The sequence below is a fragment of the Ornithorhynchus anatinus genome, chromosome 8, assembly GCF_004115215.2.
Source record: "Ornithorhynchus anatinus isolate Pmale09 chromosome 8, mOrnAna1.pri.v4, whole genome shotgun sequence".
NCBI lineage: Eukaryota > Metazoa > Chordata > Mammalia > Monotremata > Ornithorhynchidae > Ornithorhynchus > Ornithorhynchus anatinus.
This window is the reverse complement of record NC_041735.1, coordinates 69,380,428-69,406,225: the sequence shown is the minus strand read 5'-3', so window position 1 is coordinate 69,406,225 and position 25,798 is coordinate 69,380,428. Positions and strand designations below refer to the sequence as shown.

Genomic DNA, 25,798 nt, shown 5'->3' with positions numbered 1-25,798 from the left:
TGACAAGTGGCAGAACTGGGATTCGAACCCATGACCTCTGACTTCCAAGCCCGGGCTCTTTCCACTGAGCCACACTGCTTCCCAGAGAAGCTTTATCATTTCAGAAGCCAAGTCTGGAGTTATGCCAAGGGCCGGCATCAGTGGAGCCTTGTCCTCTGGACCTCACCTCTGCCAAGGGGGCCAGTGTGGGGAGGGGTCTGCTCCTTTCCCTGGTGATGCGGGGGGCTTCCCCAGGTGAGGTCAAAGGGCTACAGACGGTGCGGCATTTCCTCATGGGGTCATCTGTTGGGGGCTTTTGCTTAGATTCAAAGCCTCCTCTGGGAGCCTCTGTGAATGGGGTACAGGAAGTCAAGGAGACCACAGGCCTAGGCATCAGAAGGATCTGGATTCTAATCCTGGCTCCGCCACATGTCTGCTGTGTGACCTTGGCCAAGTCTCTTCACTCCTCTGTCCCTCAGTTATCTGTCAAATTAGGATTAAGCCCGTGAGCCCCTTGTGGGACAGGGACTGTGTCCAACCTGATTATCTTGTTTCTACCCATCGCTTAGTATAGTGTCTGGCACGCAGTAAGCACTTAACAAATACCCAGTTATTATTATTATTATTATTATAGAGAGCAGAGCCCGGGGATTTAGATACAAGACCTAGTTTGGATTTGTGAATAGGTTAATCCTTCTAAATAAACATTATAGAGGGGACAATTTGGTCATCACTGGGGACCCTCAAACCTCTCCGAAAGGAAAAGTGGCAGGTTTGGAGGGTGCAGCAGGGCAACCGGAGAGATTACAGTCTAAAATGGGTTCGGGATCGGTGGGAGACTTGAGATGTTGTTTAGGTGGCAGTTCCCAGAGTCGCCCACTCCCAAGGTTGCCCTCGTCTGTTGCGTGGACACTTGATCCCAGCTCCGAGTCAGACCGGAATCAATCCATTAATGGTATTTACTGGGCAGTTACCGTGCGCAGAGCAGTTATATTGGGAGAGTCCAATACAACAGAGTTGGTGGATATGTTGCTTGCCCACAAGGAGCTTACAGTCTAGAGTGGGAAACAAATATGATATAAATTAATAAGTTCCAGATATGGACATAAATGATGAGGGCTGGGACCACCAGCTCACTCTGTGGAGAGTAAGTGTGCTGGATCCTCGAAAAATACTCCAAAACGTTCTGCCTGCCCAGAGAATTGAATTCTTTGACTAGGCTTCTCGTTTGAGGTTCTCCCGCTCTCCTCATACAGAGGACCATGGTTTGGGAGACACTAGAACAGGAGGGTTTGGAGCAGCAGTGTGAAAAGAGAATGAGCCTGAGAGTCAGAGGAGCTGGGTTCTAATGCTGACTCTGCCACTTGTCTGCTCCGTGAACTTGGACAAGTCACTTCACTGCTCTCTGCCTCAGTTACCAAATCTGTAAAATGGGGATTAAAGCTGTGAGCCCCATGTGGGACATTCATTCAATAGTATTTATTGAGCGCTTACTATGTGCAGAGCACTGTACTAAGCGCTTGGAGTGTACAGTTCGGCAACAGATGGAGACAATCCCTGCCCAATAATGGGCTCACAGTCTAAACATAATAATGTTGGTATTGGTTAAGCGCTTACTAATAATGCTGGTATTTGTTAAGCGCTTACTATGTGCCGAGCACTGTTCTAAGCGCTGGGGTAGACACAGGGGAATCAGGTTGTCCCACTGGGGGGCTCACAATCTTAATCCCCATTTTACAGATGAGGTAACTGAGGCACCGAGAAGTTAAGTGACTTGCCCAAAGTCACACAGCTGACAAGTGGCCGAGCAGGGATTCGAACCCATGACCTCTGACTCCAAAGCCCATGCTCTTTCCACTGAGCCACGCTGCTTCTCTATAATGTTGGTATTTGTTAAGCGCTTACTATGTGCAGAGCACTGTTCTAAGCGCTGGGGTAAACACAGGGGAATCAGGTTGTCCCACGTGGGGCTCACAGTCTTCATCCCCATTTTACAGATGAGGGAACTGAGGCACAGAAAAGTTAAGTGACTTGCCCACAGTCACACAGCTGACAAGCGGCAGAGCTGGGATTCGAACTCATGAGCCCTGACTCCAAAGCCCTGACTCCTGACTCTTTCCACTGCGCCACGCTGCTTCTCTATGGGCCAAGCACTGTTCTAAACACTGGGGTAGATACAAGGTAATCAGGTCATCCCATGTAGGGCTCATAGTCTTCATCCCCATCTTTACAGATGAGGTAACTGAGGCACAGAGAAGTTAAGTGACTTGCCCAAGGTCACACAGCTGATAAGTGGAGGAGCTGGGATTAGAACCTATGACCTCTGACTTCCAAACCTGTGCTCTTTCCACTAAGCCACTCTGCTTCTCGTGTGGGTGATGTCCAATCTGATTATCTTGTTTCTACCCTAGCGCTTAGGACAGTGTCTGCACATAGTAAGCACTTGACAAAGGCCATTTAAAAATAAAACAAACCAAAAAAAGGGGACTTTAGCCTACATTTACCTCTCCTCCACCTCCTGGCCATCCGACCTATTGTGTGGAAATTTGTGCTATACCCCACTCCGTCCTACAAGATTCTGGGGTCGGTTTTGCGTCTCACCGTGGCTCAGCTGCATTCGGAGTCTTTGGGTAAAGGTTCACAAGTCCAGATATAATAATTATAATAATAATGATAATTATTATGGTACTTGTTAAGCCCTTACTATGTGCCAAGCACTGTTCTAAGAGCTGAGGGAGATACAAATTAATCAGGTTAGATACTGTCCCTGTCCCACGTCGGGCTCACACTCTTCAACTGAAGTAACTGAGGCACAGAGAAGTGAAGCGACTTGCCCAAGGCCACACAGCAGACGTGGTGGAATTGGAATTAGAACCCAGGTCCTTCTGACTCCCAGGCCTCGGGTCTGTCCGTCAAGCCACTCTGCTTCTCAGTGGTATTTCAGCTTGCTCCTTTTTGATTCCAACGGGACTTCCAGAAATGACCCCTGATTCTCCCCCCGTCCCCAGTTTGACCGTGGCTGGGGCCGGTGGCCTGGAGCTGGTGACCAGTGGCTGGGGCCCACCGTTGGGCGGTTCCTGGCTCTTTGGGGCCTGGGCCACCTTGAGAACCTCTCCCGCCTCTGGGGGAGGGATGAGAGAGCCATGAGATGTTGACATAATTATTGAGTGCTCAGTACGTAAGCTAAACTATAAACTCATTATGGGCAGGGAAGGTGTCTACTAATTCTGTTGTATTGTACTCTCCCAAGCGCTTATCACGGTGCTCTACATATAGCGCTCCATAAATATGATGGATTGATTGATTGAGTGCTCACTGTGTGCGGAACACTGCCCCAAACGCTCGGGAGAGATAGGATCCCTGTCCCTCAGTGGGCAGGAGCCAAGAGCGCCGGCCGGAAGTGAGTCGGGAAGACCGCTGACAAAGAAGACGATCATCACCGAGGGGAATTTATTTCCACGTTGTCCTTTGACGTAGTAGATCATTTGTTTTTTGGTTGATTATTGCGGAGTGTGAAGTTTCCCATTTTGGAAGTGGCACCGCCGTTTGTAAATGTTATGATATTTGCAATATTTCTCGGCTTCAGCAAAAGTAGGCCAGTGTTTATTGGAGTGCACAGAGCACTTAATGTTTCCTCTGGTTTTATTGCCCAGAAAGGCACAAGTCCTTAATCACAGAGCTAGAAAACTTGATGGAGGAATATTATAGAGGTAAATCATGTTACGGTTCTTTTAGAAACCCAGATATTTGTGTGCCGCTCGATCTGGAGTGTAAGCTCCTTGAGGGCAGGGATCATGCCTACTAACTCTGTTGTCTTCTCTCAAGCACTTAGTATAACGGCCTGCCCACTGCAGGCTCTCAGTGCGTGCTTTTGATTGATTAACGGATTGATTGATGGACTGATTGATTAATGGACTTTTTTGCAGTAGGGACAGCAAAAAGAGGAAATGGGAAACAAATGATTTTGAATTCTAAATCAATCATTGTGAGTGGTATTTATTGAATGCTTAGTACGTGCAGAGAGCCCTGTACTATGCACTTGGGAGAATAATGAATTTTAACTCAGTAAGATTTTCTGTATTCATTTTCCAACCATTCCCAAGTTTGACTAAATCCTGGACTGATTTTTATGGATTAATGCACCTTATTTGTAAAAGAGCTTTCACAGTAATTCCTCCTGGAAATTTTTAAACTTTTAAGAATTCTCGTAACTTGTAATTTCACGATTTCTGATCCCATCATTAATGACATTTATTGAGTGGTTACTGTGTGCAGTGCACCATACTGAGTGCTGGGGGGGGAGTGTAAAACAACTGAGTTGATAGACACATTCCCTGTCTACAACAAGCTAAAGCTTTCAAGGAGAGGGACCAGGCTTTTTTATTTATTTCTTTACTTCATCCCAGCCCTTTGCAGCACTCTGCATCCAAAATGGCCCCCAAAGTCCTCTGCCTACAGTAGACTGGAAACTCTGCCAGGGCAGGGATCATTTATATTAACTCTATTGTCGTCTCGCAGGCGCTCAGTACAGTAGACTTTTAGCTCCTTGAGGGCAGGCATCATATCTATGAACTCTGATACTCTCCCAAGCACTCTGTATAGTGTTTTGCACACCGTCCCTCGTTGTGGGCAGGGAATGTCCCTGTTTATTGTTATATTGTACTCACCAAGTGCTTAGTACAGTGCTCTGCACACAGAAAGCACTCAATAAATACAACCGGATGAATGAATACCATCAACCGTTAATTCTTCAAGGGCAGAGATTGTGTCTTCGCATTCTAGTTGTGCCATCCTAAACTCATAGTTCAGTATGCTGCACGGAATAGGCGTTCATTAAGCGCTATTGACTGATTGATTGATTGATAGAAGGGGGCACTCTCTGGATTTCTATCCCATCTATACCACAGCTGTCCCCTTTCCCACCTCCTCCTTCTGGCCTGGAATTCCCTCCCACTTCATATCTTGCAGTTTACCACTCTCCCCTCCTTCAAAACCCTCCATAAAATCACATCTTCTCCAGTAGGCCTTCCCTGATTTAACCCCTCATTTTTGAAAGTGCTTTTGTGTCATAATCATCCAACCCTAACGTGTATTAGAGATGGGAAATCCTTGAAGTAGAATCGTTTTCAGACGGCCTCACGCGATGCTCTATTTTGTTGAACTTGAACACTTTCGTGGCTTATTTAATTCAAGATCTCAGATTCTTTGAAGTTGAAACCACCATAATTGTGTAACTGCATTTAGCTACAGGACATTTCTTTCATCTCCCTCTATAGGGGAGCCCACCGAGACCAATTAAAGGGAAAACACCCCATTGAAGTCTGTTCTCCGCGGGCACACGGGGCAGGCGGAAGCAGGGGTTTCCTTCACCGGCCCAAACCCCCAGTCCCCACCCCCAGGCACTGTCCCCTCCCTGCCCCCACCCCAGTACACCTGGCAATTATCTAGGAGCTGCCCAGTTTGCCTCAGCCCCCTCTGTGGACCCAAGTGGGCACCCCTGGAAGGTATTATTTTTTATGGTATTTGTTAAGCACTTACTCTGTGTCAAAAACTGTTCTAAGCACTGGGGAAGGTACAGGTTAATTATAAGAATAATAATAATAATAATTATAATTGGTATTTGTTAAGCACTTACTATGTGCCAAGCACTGTTCTAAGTGCTGAGGTTGATACAAGGTAGTCAGGTTGCCCCACGTGAGGCTCACAGTCTTAAAATCCCCATTTTACAGATGAGGTAACTGGGGCCCAGAGCAGCTAAGTGACTTGCCCAAAGTCACACAGCTGACAGGTGGCAGAGCCGGGATTAGAACCCTCCACCTCTGACTCCGAAGCCCGGGCTCTTTCCACTGAGCCACGCTGTCGCACATGGTCCCTGTCCCATATGGGCATCACAGTCTAAGTAGGAGGGAGAACAGATATTTAATCCTCATATTACACTGGAGGAAACTGAGGCATAGAGAAGTTAAGCGACTTGACCAAGGTCACCCAGCAAGCAGTTGGCAGAGCTGAGATTAGAGCCCACATCCTCTGACTTCCAGGTCTGGACTCTTTCCACTAGTCCGTGCTACTTCTCAGCCCATGTTGGAACACATTCTAACCCCGGCTCTGCCACTTGCCTGCCATGGGACCTTGGACAAATCGCTTCACTTCTCTGGACCTCAGTTCCCTCATCTGTAAAATGGGAATTAAGCCCCATATGGGACATGGGCTGGGTCTGACCTGATTACCTTGTATCTACCCCAGCACTTAGTACAGTGCCTGGCACCTAGTAAGCACTTAAATACCATAAAACCCCCCAAAACCATCGATTGATCAAGCAGAAAGAGCTCAAGGGGCACGGTGGTTCCCGGCTGCAGGACCACCATCAAGATGAGCTCTCCACCCTGCATTCTGCCAGTTTTATTCAAGGACCCTGGCTCTGCTGACCAAGAGAAGTCACTTCTACCCAGGGGGAGGAAGAAGGAAGATGTAAAAACTGCCCTTCAAAAAATCAGCAGTCCACAAAATGTAAATAAGGAAACTTTCAAGAGTGGGCCAGATGAATGGGGAATAGAGAATAATAATGTTGGTATTTGTTAAGCGCTTACTATGTGCAGAGCACTGTTCTAAACGCTGGGGTAGACACAGGGGAATCAGGTTGTCCCACGTGGGGCTCACAGTCTTCATCCCCATTTTACAGATGAGGTAACTGAGGCACAGAGAAGTGAAGTGACTTGCCCACAGTCACCCAGCTGACAAGTGGCAGAGCTGGGATTCGAACTCATGGCCTCTGACTCCAAAGCCTGTGCTCTTTCCACTGAGCCACGCTGCTGAGGACTTTCCCTATAATAATAATAATAACAATAATAATTGTGGTATTTGTTAAGCCTTACTATGTACCAAGCATTGCGCTCAGTACCAGTGGGTATGTGACACAATCAGATTGGGGACAGTTCCTACATGGAGCTCATGGTCTAAGGGAGAGGGAGAACAGATATCGAACCCCCATTTAATGGATTAGGAAACTGAGACCCAGAGAAGTTAAATGACCTGTCCCAGGTTAAACAGTAGGCAAGAGAAGTCCAGCATGAAGCAGCTTGGAAAGCAGCTTAGCCACGTGGAAGGAGCCGGATCTGGGTGTCAGGGGATCTGGGTTCTAATTTTGGCTCTGACGCCTGCCTGCTGTATGACTTTAGGCAAGTCACTTCACTTCCCCGGGCCTCAATTTCCTCATCTGTAAAATGGGGAGTCATACCTGTTCTCCCTCCGACTTAGACTGTGAGCCCCTTTTGGGGCCTGATTATCTTATATCTACCCCAGTGCTTAGTACATTGCTTCACGCATAGTGGCAGACAAATGTCAGTGATATTTACTGATCGCCTACTGGGTGGAGAGCACTTGGGAGCAGTAGAGGAATGACCCTTGCCCTCAAGAAGTCTGGCAGGAAACAGTAGGGGCAGACCCAGAACAATTTTCTGGGAGGAGGAGGAGGAAGATGGGGAGGATGGAAATCTGAATACTTAGGCAAAGGCGAGGACATCCTCAGTGAAACTGTCGCTGTAATTGTTGGCTTCTCAGTCACTTTTTTCATTATTTTTAAAGGTATTTGTTAAGCATTTATTAGCTTTCAAGCTCTGATGTAAACCCTGGGGTAGAGTTGAGTCAATGAGGTCAGACACCCTCCCTGTTCCACAGGGGGCTCACAGTCTAACTAGGGGAACAGGGTTACTATTTCTACAAATCATTCACTCATTCAGTCGTATTTATTGAGCGCTTACTATGTGCAGAGCACTGTACTAAGCGCTTAATAACGTTGGTATTTGTTAAGCGCTTACTATGTGCCGAGCACTGTTCTAAGCGCTGGGGTAGACACAGGGGAATCAGGTTGTCCCACGTGGGGCTCACAATCTTAATCCCCATTTTACAGATGAGGTAACTGAGGCACCGAGAAGTTAAGTGACTTGCCCAAAGTCACACAGCTGACAGGTGGCCGAGCAGGGATGTACAATTCGGCAACCGATAGAAACAATCCCTGCCCAACGAAGGGCTCACAGTCTAAACGGGGGAGACAGACAACAAAACAAAACGGAACAAACAAAACAAGTAATAAAACCGGAAATCATTCTAAATAACTCTCAGAGGTTTGACTCAAAGCTAGGCTTTCCCGATAACAATAATAATAATGATGGCATTGGTTAGGTGCTTATTATGTGAAAAACAATGTGCTAAATACAAGATTGTAGTACACTACAAGCCTAGACTGTAAGTTCATTGTGGGTAGGGAATGTGTCTGTGATATTGTTCTATTAAACACTCCCAAGAACTTAGTACAGTGCTGTGCACACGATATTGTACTTTCCAAGAGCTTAGTACAGTGCTCTGTACACAGTAAGCGCTCAATAAATACGATTGAATGAATGAATGAATGAAAAGTAAGCACTCAAGAAATATGATGACTGACCAAACCCTGCTAAATACAAGATTCTAGTATAATACAATCCTAGACTGTAAGCTCCATGTGGGCAGAGAATGTGTCTAACTCTGTATTATACTCTTGCAAACGCTTAGTACAGTCCACTGCACACAGTAAGTGCTCAATAAATACTATTGATTGATTGATTGAAGACAAGCGTCAGGTACGGTCCTTATCCCACTCAGGGCTCCCGGTCTAAGAGGGAGGACGGGTATTGAATCCCCATTTTGCAGATGAGGGAACTGAGGCCCAGAGAAGTGACGCGATCTGTCCAAGGTCACACAGCAGGCAAGTGGCAGATCTGGGATCCGAACGCTGGTCCCGGGACTTCCAGACCTGGGCTCTTCCCCAGGAAGGTACGAGAGCAGGCCCTTAGTAGACCTTAGAGTTTGAGACCAACAGGGAGACAAAATGTCGGTAGGGGAAGGATCTAACTGCCTCACTGTTCTCCATGTCAACCGGCCCGTCGTTTGGGTTCGGGAAGATGTAGAATTCTTAGCTGCGGCAAAAAAAAACACACCGATAAATGGAGCAGTGCATAATGGGAACTTTTCCTCCCCTCCCACCACCCTCCCACGACCGTCGAGAAAATTCTGACTTCTCTCCCACTTCTGCTAGCCCGCTTTAAAATTATGTGCTGTAACAGAAGGGTGTTTAGGAGTTGAATGGAAGTAACAATTAGAAAATGGGAATGAGTCACGTCACTGACTCGGTCTGAGGGCCCGACTTTAAGTCATCTCTTGCCCACCTGGGGCGAGGCGACGTGGCAAGAACTGGGCTTAGGCTCAGGGGGAGGAGGAAGAAGGGCCCTGAGCCCCAGGTCCGGCCGAGAGGGTCTTGGCCAGCGTCGTTGGATCTAATTAGGGGAGGTCATCCCTCTGGCGGGCACACGCCTCCTCAGTTATAGCGTCATCACGGTGACCGGCCAGCCAAACTAACTCTCCAGAGGGCCTTGAGAGGTCCGATTCCCCATTAAAATGTTCTTTTCTTTACTTATTTCTGTTTGAAGGTAAATCTGTCCTCTCCTGAGGATTTCAGAATCATTTTGCGAGTTTGGGGCAGAGGAGGAGGAAGGGGCAGAGGGCAGTGGGGGCTGAAGAAGCTGTAGAGTAGGGGGGCTACAGAGAGCAGTGGAGGAATAATGAGGATGGTATTTGTTAAGCGTTTACTATGTGCCAACCACTGTTCTAAGCTCTGGGACTACAGGGAGCAGCGGAGGAAGTGCAGAGATCAGTGCGGCGGGGGCTGAAAAGAGCAGTGAAGGGACTGCAGAGAGCAGTGGAGACTGCAGAGAGGAGTGGAGACTGCAGAGAGCAGTGGGAGGCTGTGAAAAGCAGTAGAGGCTTCAGAGAGCAGTGGGAGGATTGCAGTGAGGATTGAGGGAGCTGCAGAGAGCAGTTGGAAGAGGAGGAGGAGGAAGAAGAGGAGGGCTATAGAGCAGCGGGGTGTGGTGGGTTTGGGCTGGCTTGGAGGTTACAGAGAGCAATAAGACTGTGACCCCCCATATGGGACGGAGACTGTGTCCTACCTAATTAACTCCCCAACACTTAGAACAATGTTCTTGACACGATAAGCGCTTAACAAGTACCATAAAACAAACCAGCTGTGGGCCTCCTTTGGAGCAGTGTCCCCCTCAGCCCCTCAGGAATGGGGGATAATGTCAATCAGTCGATCAGTCCGTCAGTATGAGCTTTAGAAGCAAACGGTCGCATAGTCGTGTCCGCAGTGGGGTGAGCTGGGCACGGGAGGAACGGAAAGGAGGGGCCGGTGGTTTCCGAGGCGGCTGGCCCGGGGTCCGGGACAGAGGCAGGAGTTGGGATTTTCCCCCCAGGGTCCTCCCGACAGGATGCTATGGCGGGGGGCTACCCGCTGACCGAGGGGAGGGGCGGCAGGACAGACCCTGGGCTGGCTAGGGTCAAGGAGCGGCCAGAGAGATCACTTGCTTGCCCGCCTGCCTCCTCTGAGGCAAGGAGAGTCTATTCTGGTGACCCTGCCACCGAACCCCACAAGGCGCCCGGAGGGGAGATGTGCCAGGATATGCTGAAAGGGATAGAGAACCCGAAGTGAGCCACACCAAAGAGAATTCCTGACGGGACAGTGGTTCTCATTCAACTGGAGTCGGGTGGCCTGGGGTGTCCGTCCTGGTCAGGACCCACCCGCCCGCCCGTCACATGTCCGACTCTGCTTGGGCTGCGCATCTGTCTCCCCCTCTTCTGCGGGTCTGCCTCGTTAGTGGTCCCGGCCGCTCCCGGCTCCTTAAAGGGGGCCTGGCCACCTCTCTGCCAAAAACCGACCAGAAAAATGGTCAAGGAAGTGGCCAGGCTTCATGTGGCAGGACGGCGACAGGAGCCAGCAACTGCTGTAGACTGGAAGCTCCTTGGGGGCAGGGAACGGGTCTAACCATCTCTGTTATAGTCTACTCTCCCGAGCACTTAGTACAGAGCTCTCCACACAGGAAGTGCTCAATAAATACCATGGATTGATTGCTCTAGCTCTCCCTGCCCTCCACCCCAACATCTCTGCCTCAGTTCTTTCATCTGAGAAGCAGCATGGCCTAGTGGATAGACCCCGGATCTGGGAGGCAGAAGGACCTGAGTTCTAATGCCAGCTCTGCACCTGTCTGCTGGGTGACCTTTGGGCAAGTCACTTCACTTCTCTGGGCCTCATGACCTCATCTGGAAAATGGTGGTTAAGAGTGTGAGCCCCGAATGCGATATAGACTGTGTCCAACCTGATTAGTCAGTCAATCATATTTATGGAGCACTTTCAGTGTGCAGAGCACTATATTAAGCACTTGGGAGAGGACAGTCTGACAGTATAATAGACGCATTTCCTGCCCACAACCAGCATACAGTCTAGAGGGGGAGACAGACACTAATATAAATAAATAAATGACAGATATGTACATAAGTGCTGGAGGGCTGGGCATTGGGTGGGATGAATTAAGGAGGCAAGTCACGGTGAAGCAGAGGAAGTGAGAGAAGAGGAGAGAAGGGCTTGTGTCCACCCCAGCACTTAGTACAGTGCCAGGCACTTAATAAGTGCTTAACAAATACCATAAAATAATCTGTAAAATGGGAATTCGATGCCTGTTCTCCCTTCTACTTAGACTCAGAGTCCCACATGGGACAAGGAATGTGTCCAGATTATCTTATATCAACCCCAGTGCTTAGTATAGTGCTTGGTACATACTCCTATGATTGTTGTTATTATTATCATTATTATTATTATCATCATTACCCCGAGGGCTGGCCGGGAGTGGAGTGGGAACCTCTCTCCATCTGGGAGCCGAGGGGTGGGAATAACAAGGAAAAATGAGGTCAAATTCATTCAATAGTATTTATTGAGCGCTTGCTAGGTGCAGAGCACCGTACTAAGCGCTTGGAATGTACAATACGGCAACAGAGACAATCCCTGCCCATTGACGGGCTTACAGTCTAATCGGGGAAGACAGATGGACAAAAAACAAGACAACTTAATCACGATAAATAGAATCAAGGGGATGGACACCTCATTAACAAAATAAATAGGGTAATAGGGTAATGTCAGGATCGGGTTTGTTTTGAATTTGAAGGGTAGGAAGGTAGTGGATCTGGTTTCTCTGGACAGAGAGGAGGCATACCCCGTTACCCCCGCCCCCACTTTCTGGTGTCCAGCTTAGAGGGGAGTGGCTGGAGGCCCCTCCCAGTTTCCAGGCTTGGGTGAATGGAAAACAGGGATGAAGTGAGCTCCCGGCCCAGCCTGCCCAGCCTGCCGCACTCGGCTCCCCTGGGCCAGTCGGGGACGGGGGGTGTCTCACCGCCACTGGGGTCCCCCGATCCTTAGGACAGCAAGGGTGAGGGCTTGTGGTGGGGACAGACTCTCAGGTTCCAGTTTTTCCCTACTTCCGGAGAACTGCCGCTGCTCCTCTAAAACCAACCTACTCCTGCACCTCAGTCTCTCCTGTGTCGCCGCCAACCTCTCCCCCACGTCCTGCCTCTGGCCTGCAACCCTTCCTCTCCATATCCGACAGATAATAATTATGGTATTTGTGAAGCGCTTAGTATATGCCAAACTCTGTACTAAGCGCTGACAGATGATCACTCTCCCCACCCTCAAAGCCTTATTGAAGTGACATCTCCAAGAGGTCTTCCCTGCCCGCGAGGACCTTCCACTGTTAATGGGAAGACAGTATGGTCTAATGGACAGAGCAGAGGCCTGGGAGTCAGAAGGTCCTGGATTCTAATCCTGGCTCTGCCACATTTCTGCTGTGTGACCTTGGTCAAGTCACTTCACTTCTCTGGGCCTCAGTTACCTCATCTGAAAATGGGGGTTGAGACTGAGCCCCACAAGGGTCAGGGACTGTGACAAACCCGAATGGCTTGTTTCTACCCCAGTTCTTAGTACAGAGCCTGGCACAGAACAATATAGAATAGTAACTCAGAATGGTTACTTACATATAGTAAGCGCTTAGCAAATACCATAATTATTATTATCGTCCACACTGCCTCCCTTGTAGTGTACTCTCCCAAGCGCTCTGTTCAGTGCTCTGCACATAGTAAGCACTTAATAAATATCACGGACCGAGTGATCGGATATGGGTGTGAAACCCAAGGCCCCCGTGTTCTTCGTGAAGACGAGGGGCTTCGTGGAGCCCCCTGCAGCCGGCTGACTCTTCCCCCAGGTTTTCCACACCTACTCCAACGAGGACTACGACCGGCGAAACGACGAGGTGGACCCGGTGGCGGCCTCGGCCGAGTACGAGCTGGAGAAGCGCGTGGAGAAGCTGCTCCTGTTCCCCGTGGAGCTGGAGAAAGGTAGGGACGGGGGTCCCGGCGCCCCGGGACTCAAAGGGGTCGGTGGCCCGGCCTGGCCCGGCTGGAAGTTTGGGGCTCCGGCCTCCCGGAGCCCGTCCACCTGGCCGGGCATGGGGGGCAGACAGGACATGCGGGCGCGTGGGGCGAGCCACCCTGTGGGCGCGGGGACAGCGGGTGGGACGGATCACCTCCCCGAGCCACGGGAGCACCATCGCTGTGGAAACAACATCCCCCTAAGCAGAACGCGCTCGCTGTGGGCGGAGAACGTGTCAATTTATCATTGTATTGTACTCACCCAAGTGCTTAGTACAGCGCTCTGCCCGCAGAGCTCAATAAATGAGATTGAATCGAATGAACGAATGAGACCCCCGGTTGCCGGAGGAATCGGCCGTCCGGCCTGTCTTCCCACACCCGTGTCCGGCCGGCCCGCGCTGACGGCTGCCCTCTCTTCTCTGTTTCCCAGATGAGGACGGGCTGGGCATCAGTATCATCGGGATGGGCGTGGGCGCCGACGCCGGGCTGGAGAAGCTGGGAATATTCGTCAAGACGGTGACGGGCGGCGGGGCGGCCCAGCGGGACAGTCGGTAAGCGGGGCCCCCGCCTGGGGACCACCTGAGCGCGAGCCCCTAGAGGCCTCAGCCTTCGTCCGGCCCTCACGCCGAACCGGGCGGGAGCGAGAGACAGGAGGCCGACCCCGGGCCGGAATCAGTGGCGTGGCGGGCCGACCCCCCGACGGGCCGGCGTCGACCGGCCGACAGACGGGTGGGTGGTGGCCGGCGGTGGGGGTGGGCTCGGGCCTGGACCGCCGGGCCGACTCTTTGGAATCGCACCAAGGATTCCACCCAGGTCTCGGACCCCATGGCATAGTGGATAATAATAATCACGATGGTATTTGGTAAGCGCTTACTATGTGCCAAGCACCGTTCTAAGCACTGGGGAGGGATACGAGGTCATCAGGTTGTCCCACGTGAGGCTCACAGTCTTAATCCCCATTTTACAGATGAGAGAGCACGGGCCTGGGAGGCAGAAGGTCATGGGTTCTAATCCACTTGTCTGCTGTGTGGGCAAGTCGCTTCACGTCACCTCAGTTACCGCACTTGTAAAATGGGGATTAAGTGTGTGAGTTCTCTGAGGGACAGGGACCGTGTCCAATCCAATTTGCTGGTATCCACCCCAGCACTTAATTCAGTGCCTGGCACATAGTGCTTAACAAATACCAACATTATCATTATTATTATTACTATTTACTCTGGAACTTTATTTACGTTGTCACATGAGCTTCGTCCATTCTTGCTGGTTGGACTCGCACAGCTACTTCTTTTTCCTCCCTGAGGAGGTTGGCTTCTTGCCCCGACCCAGCTGTCCTCCCCGAGGCCTGATGCAGCCCTCCTCTGGGCAGAGAGCGGCTGGCGGACGGAGACTTACCTGGCTGCCCATCTCTCTGGCACAGGTTCCCCCTCGCTGCCCACGCCCACCCACCCCAGCCGGCCCAATCCCAGATCCTCTGGGCTGCTCCCAGAGTGGAATCTTGCCTTAAAATAGCCAGTCCTGGGCCAAGACACTTCCGACTTCCTCCTAGCTCCAATCAGCCCTCATCCTCATCATTATTATTATTAATGATTATAAAGTTGGTATGTGTTAAGTGCTTACTATGTGCAGAACACTGTTCTAACCACTGGGGTGGATACAGGGTAATGAGGTTGTCCCACATGAGGCTCACAGTCTTCATCCCCATTTTACAGATGAGGGAACTGAGGCCCAGAGAAGTGAAGTGACTTGCCCACAGTCACACAGCTGACAAGTGGCAGAGCCGGGATTAGAGCCCATGACCTCTGACTCCCAAGGCCGGGCTCTTTCCACTGAGCCACAGATTATCATCATCATCATCATTATCATTATTATTATTATTATTGTTACAATCAGCTACCTTCCTTCACTCTATCAATCAGCAGCGTTTGTTTCTTTATTCATGTACTTTTATGGTATTTGTTGAGCGTTTCCTATGTGCCAGGCACTGTTCTAAACCCTAGGGTTGATTCATTCATTCAGTAGTTTTGATCGAGTGCTTTCTATGTGCAGAGCACTGTACTAAGCGCTTGATAAAAAAGTAATCAGTCCTTGTCCCACCTGGGGTTCACAGTCTTAATTCCCATTTAATAGATGAAGGAACTGAGACCCAGAGAAGTGAAGTGACTTGCCTAAAATCACCCGGCAGACAAGCGGCCGAGCTGGGATTAGAACCCAGGTCCTTCGGACTCCCAGGCTCGTGCTCTATCCACTAGGCCACACTGCTCTGATCTTAAAATGAGGACTTTTCACAAACCAGCTCTCGAGATAATTACTTGATGAATTCTTTGACACCCAAGTGAACTAAACATTCTGTGACTCCTGGTTGCTCTGCCCACAGCGCCCTTTGCGGGTCAACGTTCATTCCTGTGCCCCTTGGAAGCTCGTTGTGGGCAGGGAATGTGTCTGTTTACTGTTATAATGTACTCTCCTTAGGTGCTTAGTACAGTGCTCTGCACAGAGTAAACGCTCAATGCTTAATGGAAAGAGTCCGGGCTTGGGAGTCAGAGGACGTGGGTTCTAATTCCCGCTCCACCACTTGTCTGCTGTGTGACCTTAGGCAAATCACTTCACTTCTTGGTGCCTCAGTTACCTCATCTGCAGAATGGGAATTAAAAGTGTGAACCCCAGTGGGACAACCTGATTACCTTGTATTTACCCCAACAGTTAAGACAGTGCTTGGCACGTAGTAAGCGCTTAACAAATACCATAGAGAAGCAGCATGGCCCAGTGGCAAGAGCACGGCTTGGGAGTCAGATGTCGTGGGTTCTAATCCCAGCTCCGCCACTTGTCTACTGTGTGACTTTGGGTGAGTCACTGCACTTCTCTGGGCCTCAGTTCCCTCCTTTGTAAAATGGGGATTAAGATTGTGAGCCCCACGTGGGACAACCTGATTACCTTGTATCTACACCAGCGCTTAGAACAGTGCTCGCACATAGTAAGCACTTAACAAAATATCATTATAATAAATATGACAGACTGACTGTGGATCTTTGACAGGAGACCTCTTGTATCAGGCTCCTTCAGCTCCCAGGAGACAGATGGCTTCTGAGGACCTGGGTTCTAATCCCGTCCTGCCACGTGTCTGCTCTGTGACCTTGAGCAACGTCACTTCACTTCTCTGTGCCTCAGTACCCCTCGTCTGCAAAATGGGGACTCAGTACCTGTTCTCTGTCCTATTTAGACCGTGATCCCTATGAGGGACCCGACTCCAGTGCTTAGTACAGTGCTTGGCACAGAGTAAGCACTTATATACAGTTATTATTATTTTAATAATTTTATTTTAAAGGGTGTTACAGCTCAAAGTGGGGCAAATGGGTGGGAATAATAATAATAATGTTGGTATTTGTTAAGCGCTTACTATGTGCAGAGCACTGTTCTAAGCACTGGGGTAGATACAGGGTAATCAGGTTGTCCCACACGAGGCTCACAGTCTTAATCCCCATTTTACAGATGAGGTAACCGAGGCACAGAGAAGTTAAGTGACTTGCCCACAGTCACACAGCTGACAAGCGGCGGAGCCGGGATTCGAACCCATGACCTATGACTCCCAAACCCAGGCTCTTTCCACTGAGCCACGCTGCTTCTCAAGAGAAGGAGGAGCAGGAGGGAAGATAAGGAGGGGCAGGAGGAGGAGCCGGAGGAAGAGAAGAGAAGGAGGAGGAGTCAATTAATCAATTATATTAATTGAGCACTTACTGCATGCAGAGCACTTTACTGAGTGCTTGGGAGAGTCCGATAGAATAATAAGCGGGCACAGGAGGGGAGGAGGACGGGGAGGAGAGGATTTTTCAGGCTTTTTGTTTTTCCAGGTCTCCTTTCGCTTTTCCACCTTCTATGTCAAGTGAGACTTAGGCTGCTCAACTGCTATTTGATCTTGTCTGTAAAGACAGAAGTGACAGAAACACAGTCAAAGCTTTTGTCTCTGAGTAGTCACCACTTATCAGCTGTCTCTCTTTGTTTGTCAGGGGAGGAAACTCCCGTTGGTCTTTCTCTTTGCCAGGGTTTCCAGCCTGAGAGCTTATAAACATGCCTTAGTGGATACAGCCCGGGCCTGGGAGTCCAAAGGACCTGGGTTCTAATTCCAGCTCTGCCGCATGTCGGCCCTGTGACCCTGGGCAAGTCACTTCACTTCTTTGGGCCTCAGTTACCTCCACTGTATAATGGGGATTAAGAGCGTGAGCCCCATGAGGAACAGTGACCATGTCCAACCTGATGAACTTGTATCTACCCCGGTGCTTAGAACAGTGCTTGGCAAATAGTAAGCGCTTAACAAGGTCCATAATTTTATTATTATTATCATTCAGAATAATAGAATAATTAAAGAAGCAGCGCGGCTCAGTGAGAGGTCATGGGTTCGAATCCCGCCTCTGCCACTTGTCAGCTGTGTGACTGTGGGCAAGTCATTTCACTTCTCGGTGCCTCAGTTACCTCAGCTGTAAAATGGGGATGAAGACTGTGAGCCCCACGTGGGACAACCTGATGACCCTGTATCTACCCCAGCGCTTAGAACGGTGCTCTGCACATAGTAAGCGCTTCAATGCCGACAGTATTATTCAGAGCGCACATGGTAGAGGTGTGACCATGAGAGGGGTGGGACCAAGGGACCCGCGGGCCGGGTAGGGGCCGGGGGATGGCTTTCTTCATCCTGAGGCGGCATTTCTGGGGCCTTGGGGTGAGGCTAGGTCTCTGGCAAAACCCCAGAAAGTGACTGCAAGGACTTCCAGGGTCCGTGAGTGTAAATGAGGCCCGTCAGCAGGCAGTGCCGTAGTCCGGGGTCCCGGAAACCAGCGCAGTAATCGTTACTGTGGTATTTGTTGGAAGCTTTCTGAGTACCAAGCTCTGTAGTAAGCTCCCCCTTTCGTAGGAGAGGGAACTAAGGCCCAGAGAGTTAACAATAATAAATAATGATAGTTATAATAAAATGATAATTGTATTGTTCAGCACTTACTTTGTGCCAAGCACTATACTAAGCACTGGGGTAGATAGAAGTTAATCAGGTTGGACACAGTTCTTGTCACATATGGGACTCACAGATCAGTACGGTGCCTGGCACAGAGTAAGCACTTAACAGGTGTGATTAAAAATATTAGTAGGAGGGAGAACAGGTATAATAATAATAATAATGTTGGTATTTGTTAAGTGCTTACTATGTGCAGAGCACTGTTCTAAGTATTGAATTCCAATTTTGCATATGAGGGAATTGAGGCCCAGAGAAGTGGAGTGACTCATCCAAGGTTACACAGTAGACATATGGCTGAGCCAGGATTAGAACCCAGGTCCTCTTACTCCCAGGCCTGGGCTCTTTCCACCAGGCCCTGCTGCTTCTCTGGCTAAGTGCCTTGCCCAAGGTCACACGACAGGCAAGTGGCAGAACTGGGATGAAATCCAAGGCTCCGGATCCAGGTTTTGTGGCGGGGATTTAGGACCATTTTAGGGCAGATTGCTGACGGAGGTGGGATGCAGGCAAAACTCCCATCTGTGCCCCCTTGATTTGCCTTTCCGCCTCATCCCTTCACCTCCTCGATCTCATGTACCTACACCAGTGCAACTGCTTATTTAAAACAAAAACGTTGAAAGCCAAGAGTTTGAAAAGTTTTGAAGGCAGCAAGTTTTTGGTGACAAAGTAGAAAATGACACAGAGCACGGGCCTGGAAATCAGAAGGACCTGGGTTCTAATTCCCGGCTTGGCCAAATGTCTGCTGAGTGACCCTGGGCAAGTCACTCCTTCATTCAGTTGGTCAGTCACAGGTTTACTGAGCGCTTACTGTGTACAAAGCACTGTACTAAGCAGTTGGGAGAGTACAATATAACACCTGTATTCTTGTAAGTCACTTCACTTCTCCATGCCTCAGTTATCCTATCTGTAAAATGGGGATTAAGACTGTGAGCCCCACGGGACAATTGGACTGTGACCAATCTGATGAACTTGTATCTACCCTAGTGCTTAGTGCAGTGTCTGGCACATAGTAAGCGTTTAATAAATACCATAAAATGAATTTATTATTAATTAAATTATTATTTAATTAGTCTCTGAGCGGGCCTCCCTCCAGCCGTTGAACGCTGCTCTTCCTGTCGAAGTCACTGTGGCAATGGATGAGAGAGTCCGGCTGCCCCTCTTAGTTCCCGTATCGGCATCCGCCAAATGTGGGTTCATCTGGCTGGGTGACCCAGAGCGAGCGGACGCCTGCGTAGCCCAGGGTAGTGATCATTCATTCAATAGTATTTATTGAGCGCTTACTATGTGCAGAGCACTGTACTAAGCACTTGAATAGACTGGGCATGTCAGTCCCCTTCTTAAACAACTCCAGTGGTTGCCTATCAACCTCCGCTCCAAACAAAAACTCCTCACTCTAGGCTTCGAAGCTCTCCATCACCTTGCCCCTTCCTACCTCTCCTCCCTTCTCTCTTTCTACCGCCCGCCCCGCACGCTCCGCTCCTCCGCCGCCCACCTCCTCGCCGTCCCTCGGTCTCGCCCGTCCCGCCGTCGACCCCCGGGTCGCGTCCTCCCGCGGTCCCGGAACGCCCTCCCTCCTCGCCTCCGCCAAACCGATTCTCTTTCCCTCTTCAAAACCCTACTTAAAACTCACCTCCTCCGAGAGGCCTTCCCAGACTGAGCTCCTCTTCTCCCTCTACTCTCTCTGCCATCCCCCCTTTACCTCTCCGCAGCTTAACCCTCTTTTTCCCCTTTTCCCTCTGCTCCTCCACCTCTCCCTTCCCCTCCCCACGGCACCGTACTCGTCCGCTCGACTGTATATATTTTCGTTACCCTATTTATTTTGTTAATGAATTGTACATCGCCTCGATTCTATTTAGTTGCCATTGTTTTTACCAGATGTTCTTCCCCCTGACTCTATTTATTGCCATCGTTCTCGTCTGTCCGTCTCCCCCGATTAGACCGTGAGCCCGTCAAACGGCAGGGACCGTCTCTATCTGTTGCCGACTTGTTCATCCCAAGCGCTTAGTACAGTGCTCTGCACATAGTAAGCGCTCAATAAATACTATTGAATGAACTTGAAATGTACAATTCGGCAACAGATAGAGACCATCCCTGCTCAGTGATGGGCGGCGGGCCAGGGCCCACCGAGAACTCCAGCCTTTGACAGATTTGAAGGTCCGGGGCTGGTGAAAGGAGAGTGAGGCCTGGTGTGACCTGACCCTCTGGGGTCCTGCCCTCTATGGTTTCGCCCCGTGATCCAGCCCTGCCATTCATTCGATCGTATTTATTGAGCGCTTACTATGTGCAGAGCACTGTACTAAGTGCTTGGAATGTACAATTCGGCAACAGATAGAGACAATCTCTGCCCAATGACAGGCTCACAGTCTAAAGATGGAGAAGCAGTGTGGCTTAGGCGGTAGAGCCTGCGCCTGGGAGTCAGAAGGACCTGGGTTTTCATCCCGGTTCCACCACGAATCTGCCTGTCGTGACCTTGGGCAGGTCATGTCACTTCTCTGGACTTCAGTTACCTCATCTGTGCAGTGGGGATTAAACGTGTGAGCCCCACATGACGCACGGACTGTGTTCAACTTGATGAACTTGGATCTCTCCCTCAGCGTTTAGAATAGTGCTTGGCACATAGTAAACACTTAACAAGTACCATTATTATCATTATGGTTCCGCCCATCACGGTCTCTCTCCCTGTGGTCCTGCCTGCTGTGGTCTTCCCTTGCGATGGTCCTCCCTGCTAGAAATTCCTAATGACCAAGGATCTCTTAGTGACCCCAGAGGAAGTCCAAAAGATTCTTTGTCCTCTCCCAGATGCCCAGTGGGCACTGTCGAGTCACCCTGACTTCTCTTCATTCGTCCTCCCTCCCATCCCACACAACAATCTGTGTATATGTGTAATTTATTTATTTATCTATTCATTCATATTAATGTCTGTCTCGCCCTCGAGACTGTGGAGCTCGTTGTGAGCAGGGAATGTGTCTGTTGTCATATTGTACTCTCCCAAGTGCTTAGTACAGTGCTTGGCATACAGTAAGTGCTCAATAAATATGACTGACTGACTGAATGAATGAATGAAAATAGGGGCGATACGACCGATTGATTGATTCACCTACATCCTACCTCTGTCCTGGAACGCCCTTCCTCTACATTTATGACAGACGGTTACTCCCCCGATCCTTCAAAGCCTTATAAAAGGCACAGCTCCTTCTGTGAGGCCTTCCCTGACTAAGCCCTCATTTCTTCTTCTCCCACTCCCTTCTGTGTCGCCCTGATTTGCTCCCTTTATCCCCCCTCCCTCAGCACTTATGTACTTATCCACAATTTACTTACTTATATTAATGTCTGTCTCCCCCCTCTAAGCTGATTGTGGGCAGGGAACGTATCTACCAACTCTGTTATACTGTCATATTGTAATAATAATAATAACTGTGATATTTGTTAAGTGCTTACGGCTCCAGGCGCTGTACTAAGCGCCGGAGTGAATACAAACAAATTAGGTTGGACACATTCCCTGTCCCTCATGGGGCTCACAGTCTCAATGCCCCTTTTACAGATGAGAGAACTGAGGCCCAGAGAAGTGAAGTGACTTGCTCAAGGTTCCAGAGCAGACAGTCAGTCAGTCAATCGTATCTATCGAGTGCTTACTGTGTGCAGAGCACTGTACTAAGCACTTGGGAGAGGACAATATAACAACATAATAGATACGTAGAGCCCAGGTCCCTCTGACTCCCAGGCCCGTGCTCTATCCATCACACCACACTGCTTCTCATCCTCTCCCAAACACTTAGCACAGTATTTAACACAGAGTGAGCGCTCCGTGAATAGGCGCTGCCTCTGGATCGATTGCTACCTCTGGTTTGTTTTCCCCCAAAGGATCCAAGTGAATGACCAAATCGTGGAGGTGGACGGAATCAGCCTGGTGGGCGTCACGCAGAACTTTGCGGCCACGGTCCTCAGGAACACCAAGGGCACCGTCAGGTGAGCCCCCGCCCTGGCCACCCCTCCTCGCCGGCCGGCCCTTGGAAACGCCCAGCCGGGGGTCTGGAGAACAGCAAGCACGATGCCTCGATCCCGTACCCTCAGCCTGTTTAAGGCCCAGCCCCGGGGAGATGGCCATCGAGTTGAATGGTCAGTGAGGTGTTGGCCTAGCGGCTAGGGCCCGGGCCTGGGAGTCAGAAGGACCTGGGTTCTAATCCCAGTTCTGCCACGTCTGCTGTGTGGCCTTGAGCAAGCCACTTCACTTCTCTGGGCCAGCGGTTCCCTCATCTGGAAAATGGGGATTAAGACTACGAGCCCCATCTGGGACAGGAACTGCGTCTAACCCAATCATCTTGTATCTACCCCAACTCTTAGAATAGTTCCTTCCACATAGTAAGTGCTTAACAAATAGCAATATTATTATTATTGTTATTGTTATTATTATTATTGTTACTATACACCTGGCTTAAGTGAAAACAACAAGCCTAAAGAACTAAGAGGGAGACAGACACCGGCACACACATATTCATTAATTTATTGAATTGTATTTATAATAATAATAATAATTATGGTATTTGTTAAGGACTTTATTATGTGCCAAGCACTGTTCTAAATCCTGGGATAGTTACAAGGTAATTAGGTTGCACACGGTCCCGGTCCCGACGGGGAGCTCACGGTCTCAGTCCCCATTTTACAGATGAGGTAACTGAGGCACAGAGAAGTTAAATGACTCGCCCAAGATCACACAGCAGACAGGTGGTAGAGTCAGGATTAGAGCCCAGGTCCTTCTGCGTCCCAGGACCGAGCTCTAACCAGTAGGCTACGCTGGCTGGTATTTGTTAAGCTCTTACTAGATGCCCAGCATTGGGCTAAGCACCGAGGTAGATACAAATAATCAGGTAGGAAACAGTTCCTGTCCCACATGAAGTTCACAGTCTAAGCAAATGAAGAAACTGAGGCCCAGAGAAATAAAGTGACTTGCCACGGTCACCCTACCGGTACGTGGCGGAGCCGGGATTCAAACCCAAGTTCCTTGAGGGCAGGGATCGTGTCTACGTTCTCTATGGCCCTTTCCCAACCGTTCGGTACAGTGTCCTGCCAAAAGTAAGCTCTTAATAGATACCACTGGTTAATTGAGCGATTGAGGAGCTTACAGTCTGTTGGGGCAGACAGATGCAGAATCATTTACAGAGAGAGGAAGAGATGTGGGGAAATGTCTGTGTAGAAATGTCTCAAGTACTGCACAGGTAAGTTGCTCTGAGCGGATGTACTAAAGGTGGGTGTCAGTGTACAAGTTGGTTGTACACGAGTGAATTGTGCACAAGCGCAGAAGTGTGGAGGGAGCATTTGGGAGCGATATCACCTGTGGAGAAGAGAAATTTTGGTAATCGGGGAAAGCAGAATCATGGAAGAGATGTGATCTGTGGACTATAAGCTCTCTGTGGGAAGGGAACGCATCTAACAACTCTGTTGTTTTGTAATAATAATAATTGTGGTATTTGTTAAGCACTTACTATGTGCTAGGCCCTGTACTAAGTGATTATTACGTGGCCAGGCACTGGAGTTGATATGATGTACTTGGGTTGGACACAATCCCTTTCCCACATGGGGCTCATAAGTCTTATTCCCCATATTCCAGATGAGGGAACTGAGGCCCAGAGAAATGAAGTGACTTGGCCAAGGTCACCCAGCAGATGTGTGATGGAGCCGGGATTAGAATCCATGACCTACTGACTCCCAAGCCCGTGCTCTATCCAGAAAGCAGTGCTGTTTCTCTCCCAGGCGCTTAGTATGGTGCTCGGCACAAAAGAGTGCTCGATAAATACCATCGATGATGATCTCAACAGTACTTTAAGATGGGGAAAGGCTGTGGTCTGCCGAATGTGAAGGGGAAGGGGAGTCCTTGTCAGGTGAAGGAGGTGAGCAAGAGGTTGGCAGCGAGAGAGATGAGAATGAAGCAATAATTGGCTGGTTTGGAGCAGAATGCGAGCCGGGGTGTGGAGGGAGAAGAGCGTACAGAAGTAGGAGGGAGAGAGCTGGCTGAGTGTTTTGAAGCCAATAGTCAGGAGTCGAAGCAAAGCGCAAGCAGGGGTGCGGAGTGAGTACATAAGTGAGAAAGAGAGAGCCGACTGTTCTGAAGCTGATGTTGGAGTTTCTGCTTGAAGCGGAGAGGAATGGGCGACCACTGGAGGTTTCGGAGGAGGGGGGAGACGTACGCTGTCACCGCCCTTGTCCCTGGAGTCCCGAACGGGCTGGGCCTCGGGGGTGGGCCGTGGGGCTGGGCGACGGGTCAGTCCTGGGAAAGACTTTACTCCGCTCCCAGCCCGAGGATGGGAAGGACACGGGCCCGGCTCACTCGACTGAAGTGATTCCACGGCGCCTGCTGGAAGCACATGCTTGACGTGTTTGCCTTGATCTGAAAACCTGCGAGATATCCTTGGCATTCTCAACAGATCCTTGGAAGCCACCCTCTCTCAAATCGAGACTCTGTTAAAAGGAGATTTTTTCTGAGCCGCATGCCATTAAACCAGATAACGCCACACGGTCGGCTATTTGGCCAATTCCCCTCACTTTGCCTGACACCTTCTCCCGAACTTGGACGTGCTCAATCAGAATCTTCAGAATCTTCCTCTTCTCTATTTTAAATTCCTGACCAACAGTGCTCTCTAATAGGGAAGTAGCGCGGCCTAGTGGAAAGAGCCTGGGCCGGGAGTCAGAAGACCTGGACTCGAACCCTGGCTCGGCTACTTGTCTTGCTGTGTGACTTTGGGCAAGTCCTTGACTGCACCCCAGTCTCTTCTTGGGATTCAATACCTGCTCTCTCCCTCTGAGACTTGTGAGCCCCTTGCCATCTTCCCTAGTGCTTCACCCAGAGCGCTTAACGAATACCACACTCATTAAGAGACGCAACGTGGCTCAGTGGAAAGAGCCCGGGCCTTCGGAGTCAGAGGTCATGGGTTCGACTCCGGCTCTGCCACTTGTCAGCTGGGTGACTGTGGGCAAGTCATTTAACTTCTCTGTGCCTCAGTTACCTCATCTGTAAAATGGGGATTAACTGTGTGCCTCAACTGGGAACACCTGATGACCCTGTATCTACCCCAGCGCTTAGAACAGTGCTCTGCACATAGTAAGCGCTTAACAAATATCAAATATCAACATTATTATTATTAGGAGAGGATCCTGGAGGGGAGCTTGTGGCCAAAAAGTAGTGGGGGATTCAGTGGTATTTGTTATGCGCTTACTGTGTGTCACACAGTTCTGAGCGCTGAGGTAGTTACATGTGAATTAGGTTGGACACACTTAGTCCCTGTCGTGCATGGGCTTCACAGTCTCGATTGAAGAGAGGACAGGTATTTAATCCCCGTTTTACAGTTGAAGAAACTGAGGCGCAGAGAAGTGAAGTCACTTGCCCCACAGACACACAGCAAGGAATTGGCAGAGCTGGGATTAGATATCAGGTCCTCCCCAGGCCCGTGCTGTTTTCACTAAACCACGCTGCTTCTCATAAGCGCTGAATGTAAATAAGCGCTTAACAAATACTACAATTATTACTATTATAATTTTTTATTAGTAGTAAGT

The 25,798-nt window shown here is 49.7% G+C and overlaps 1 protein-coding gene across 1 annotated transcript in view; it reads left to right on the top strand.

Moving 5' to 3' along the window:
- PPP1R9A (protein phosphatase 1 regulatory subunit 9A) overlaps positions 1–25,798 on the top strand; it is a 132,109-nt gene that overhangs the window by 65,775 nt on the left and 40,536 nt on the right. The window contains 3 exon segments of the mRNA XM_029070527.2: positions 13,095–13,227; positions 13,691–13,811; positions 22,115–22,219. Of these exon segments, the coding sequence (XP_028926360.1) occupies positions 13,095–13,227; positions 13,691–13,811; positions 22,115–22,219 (359 nt within the window).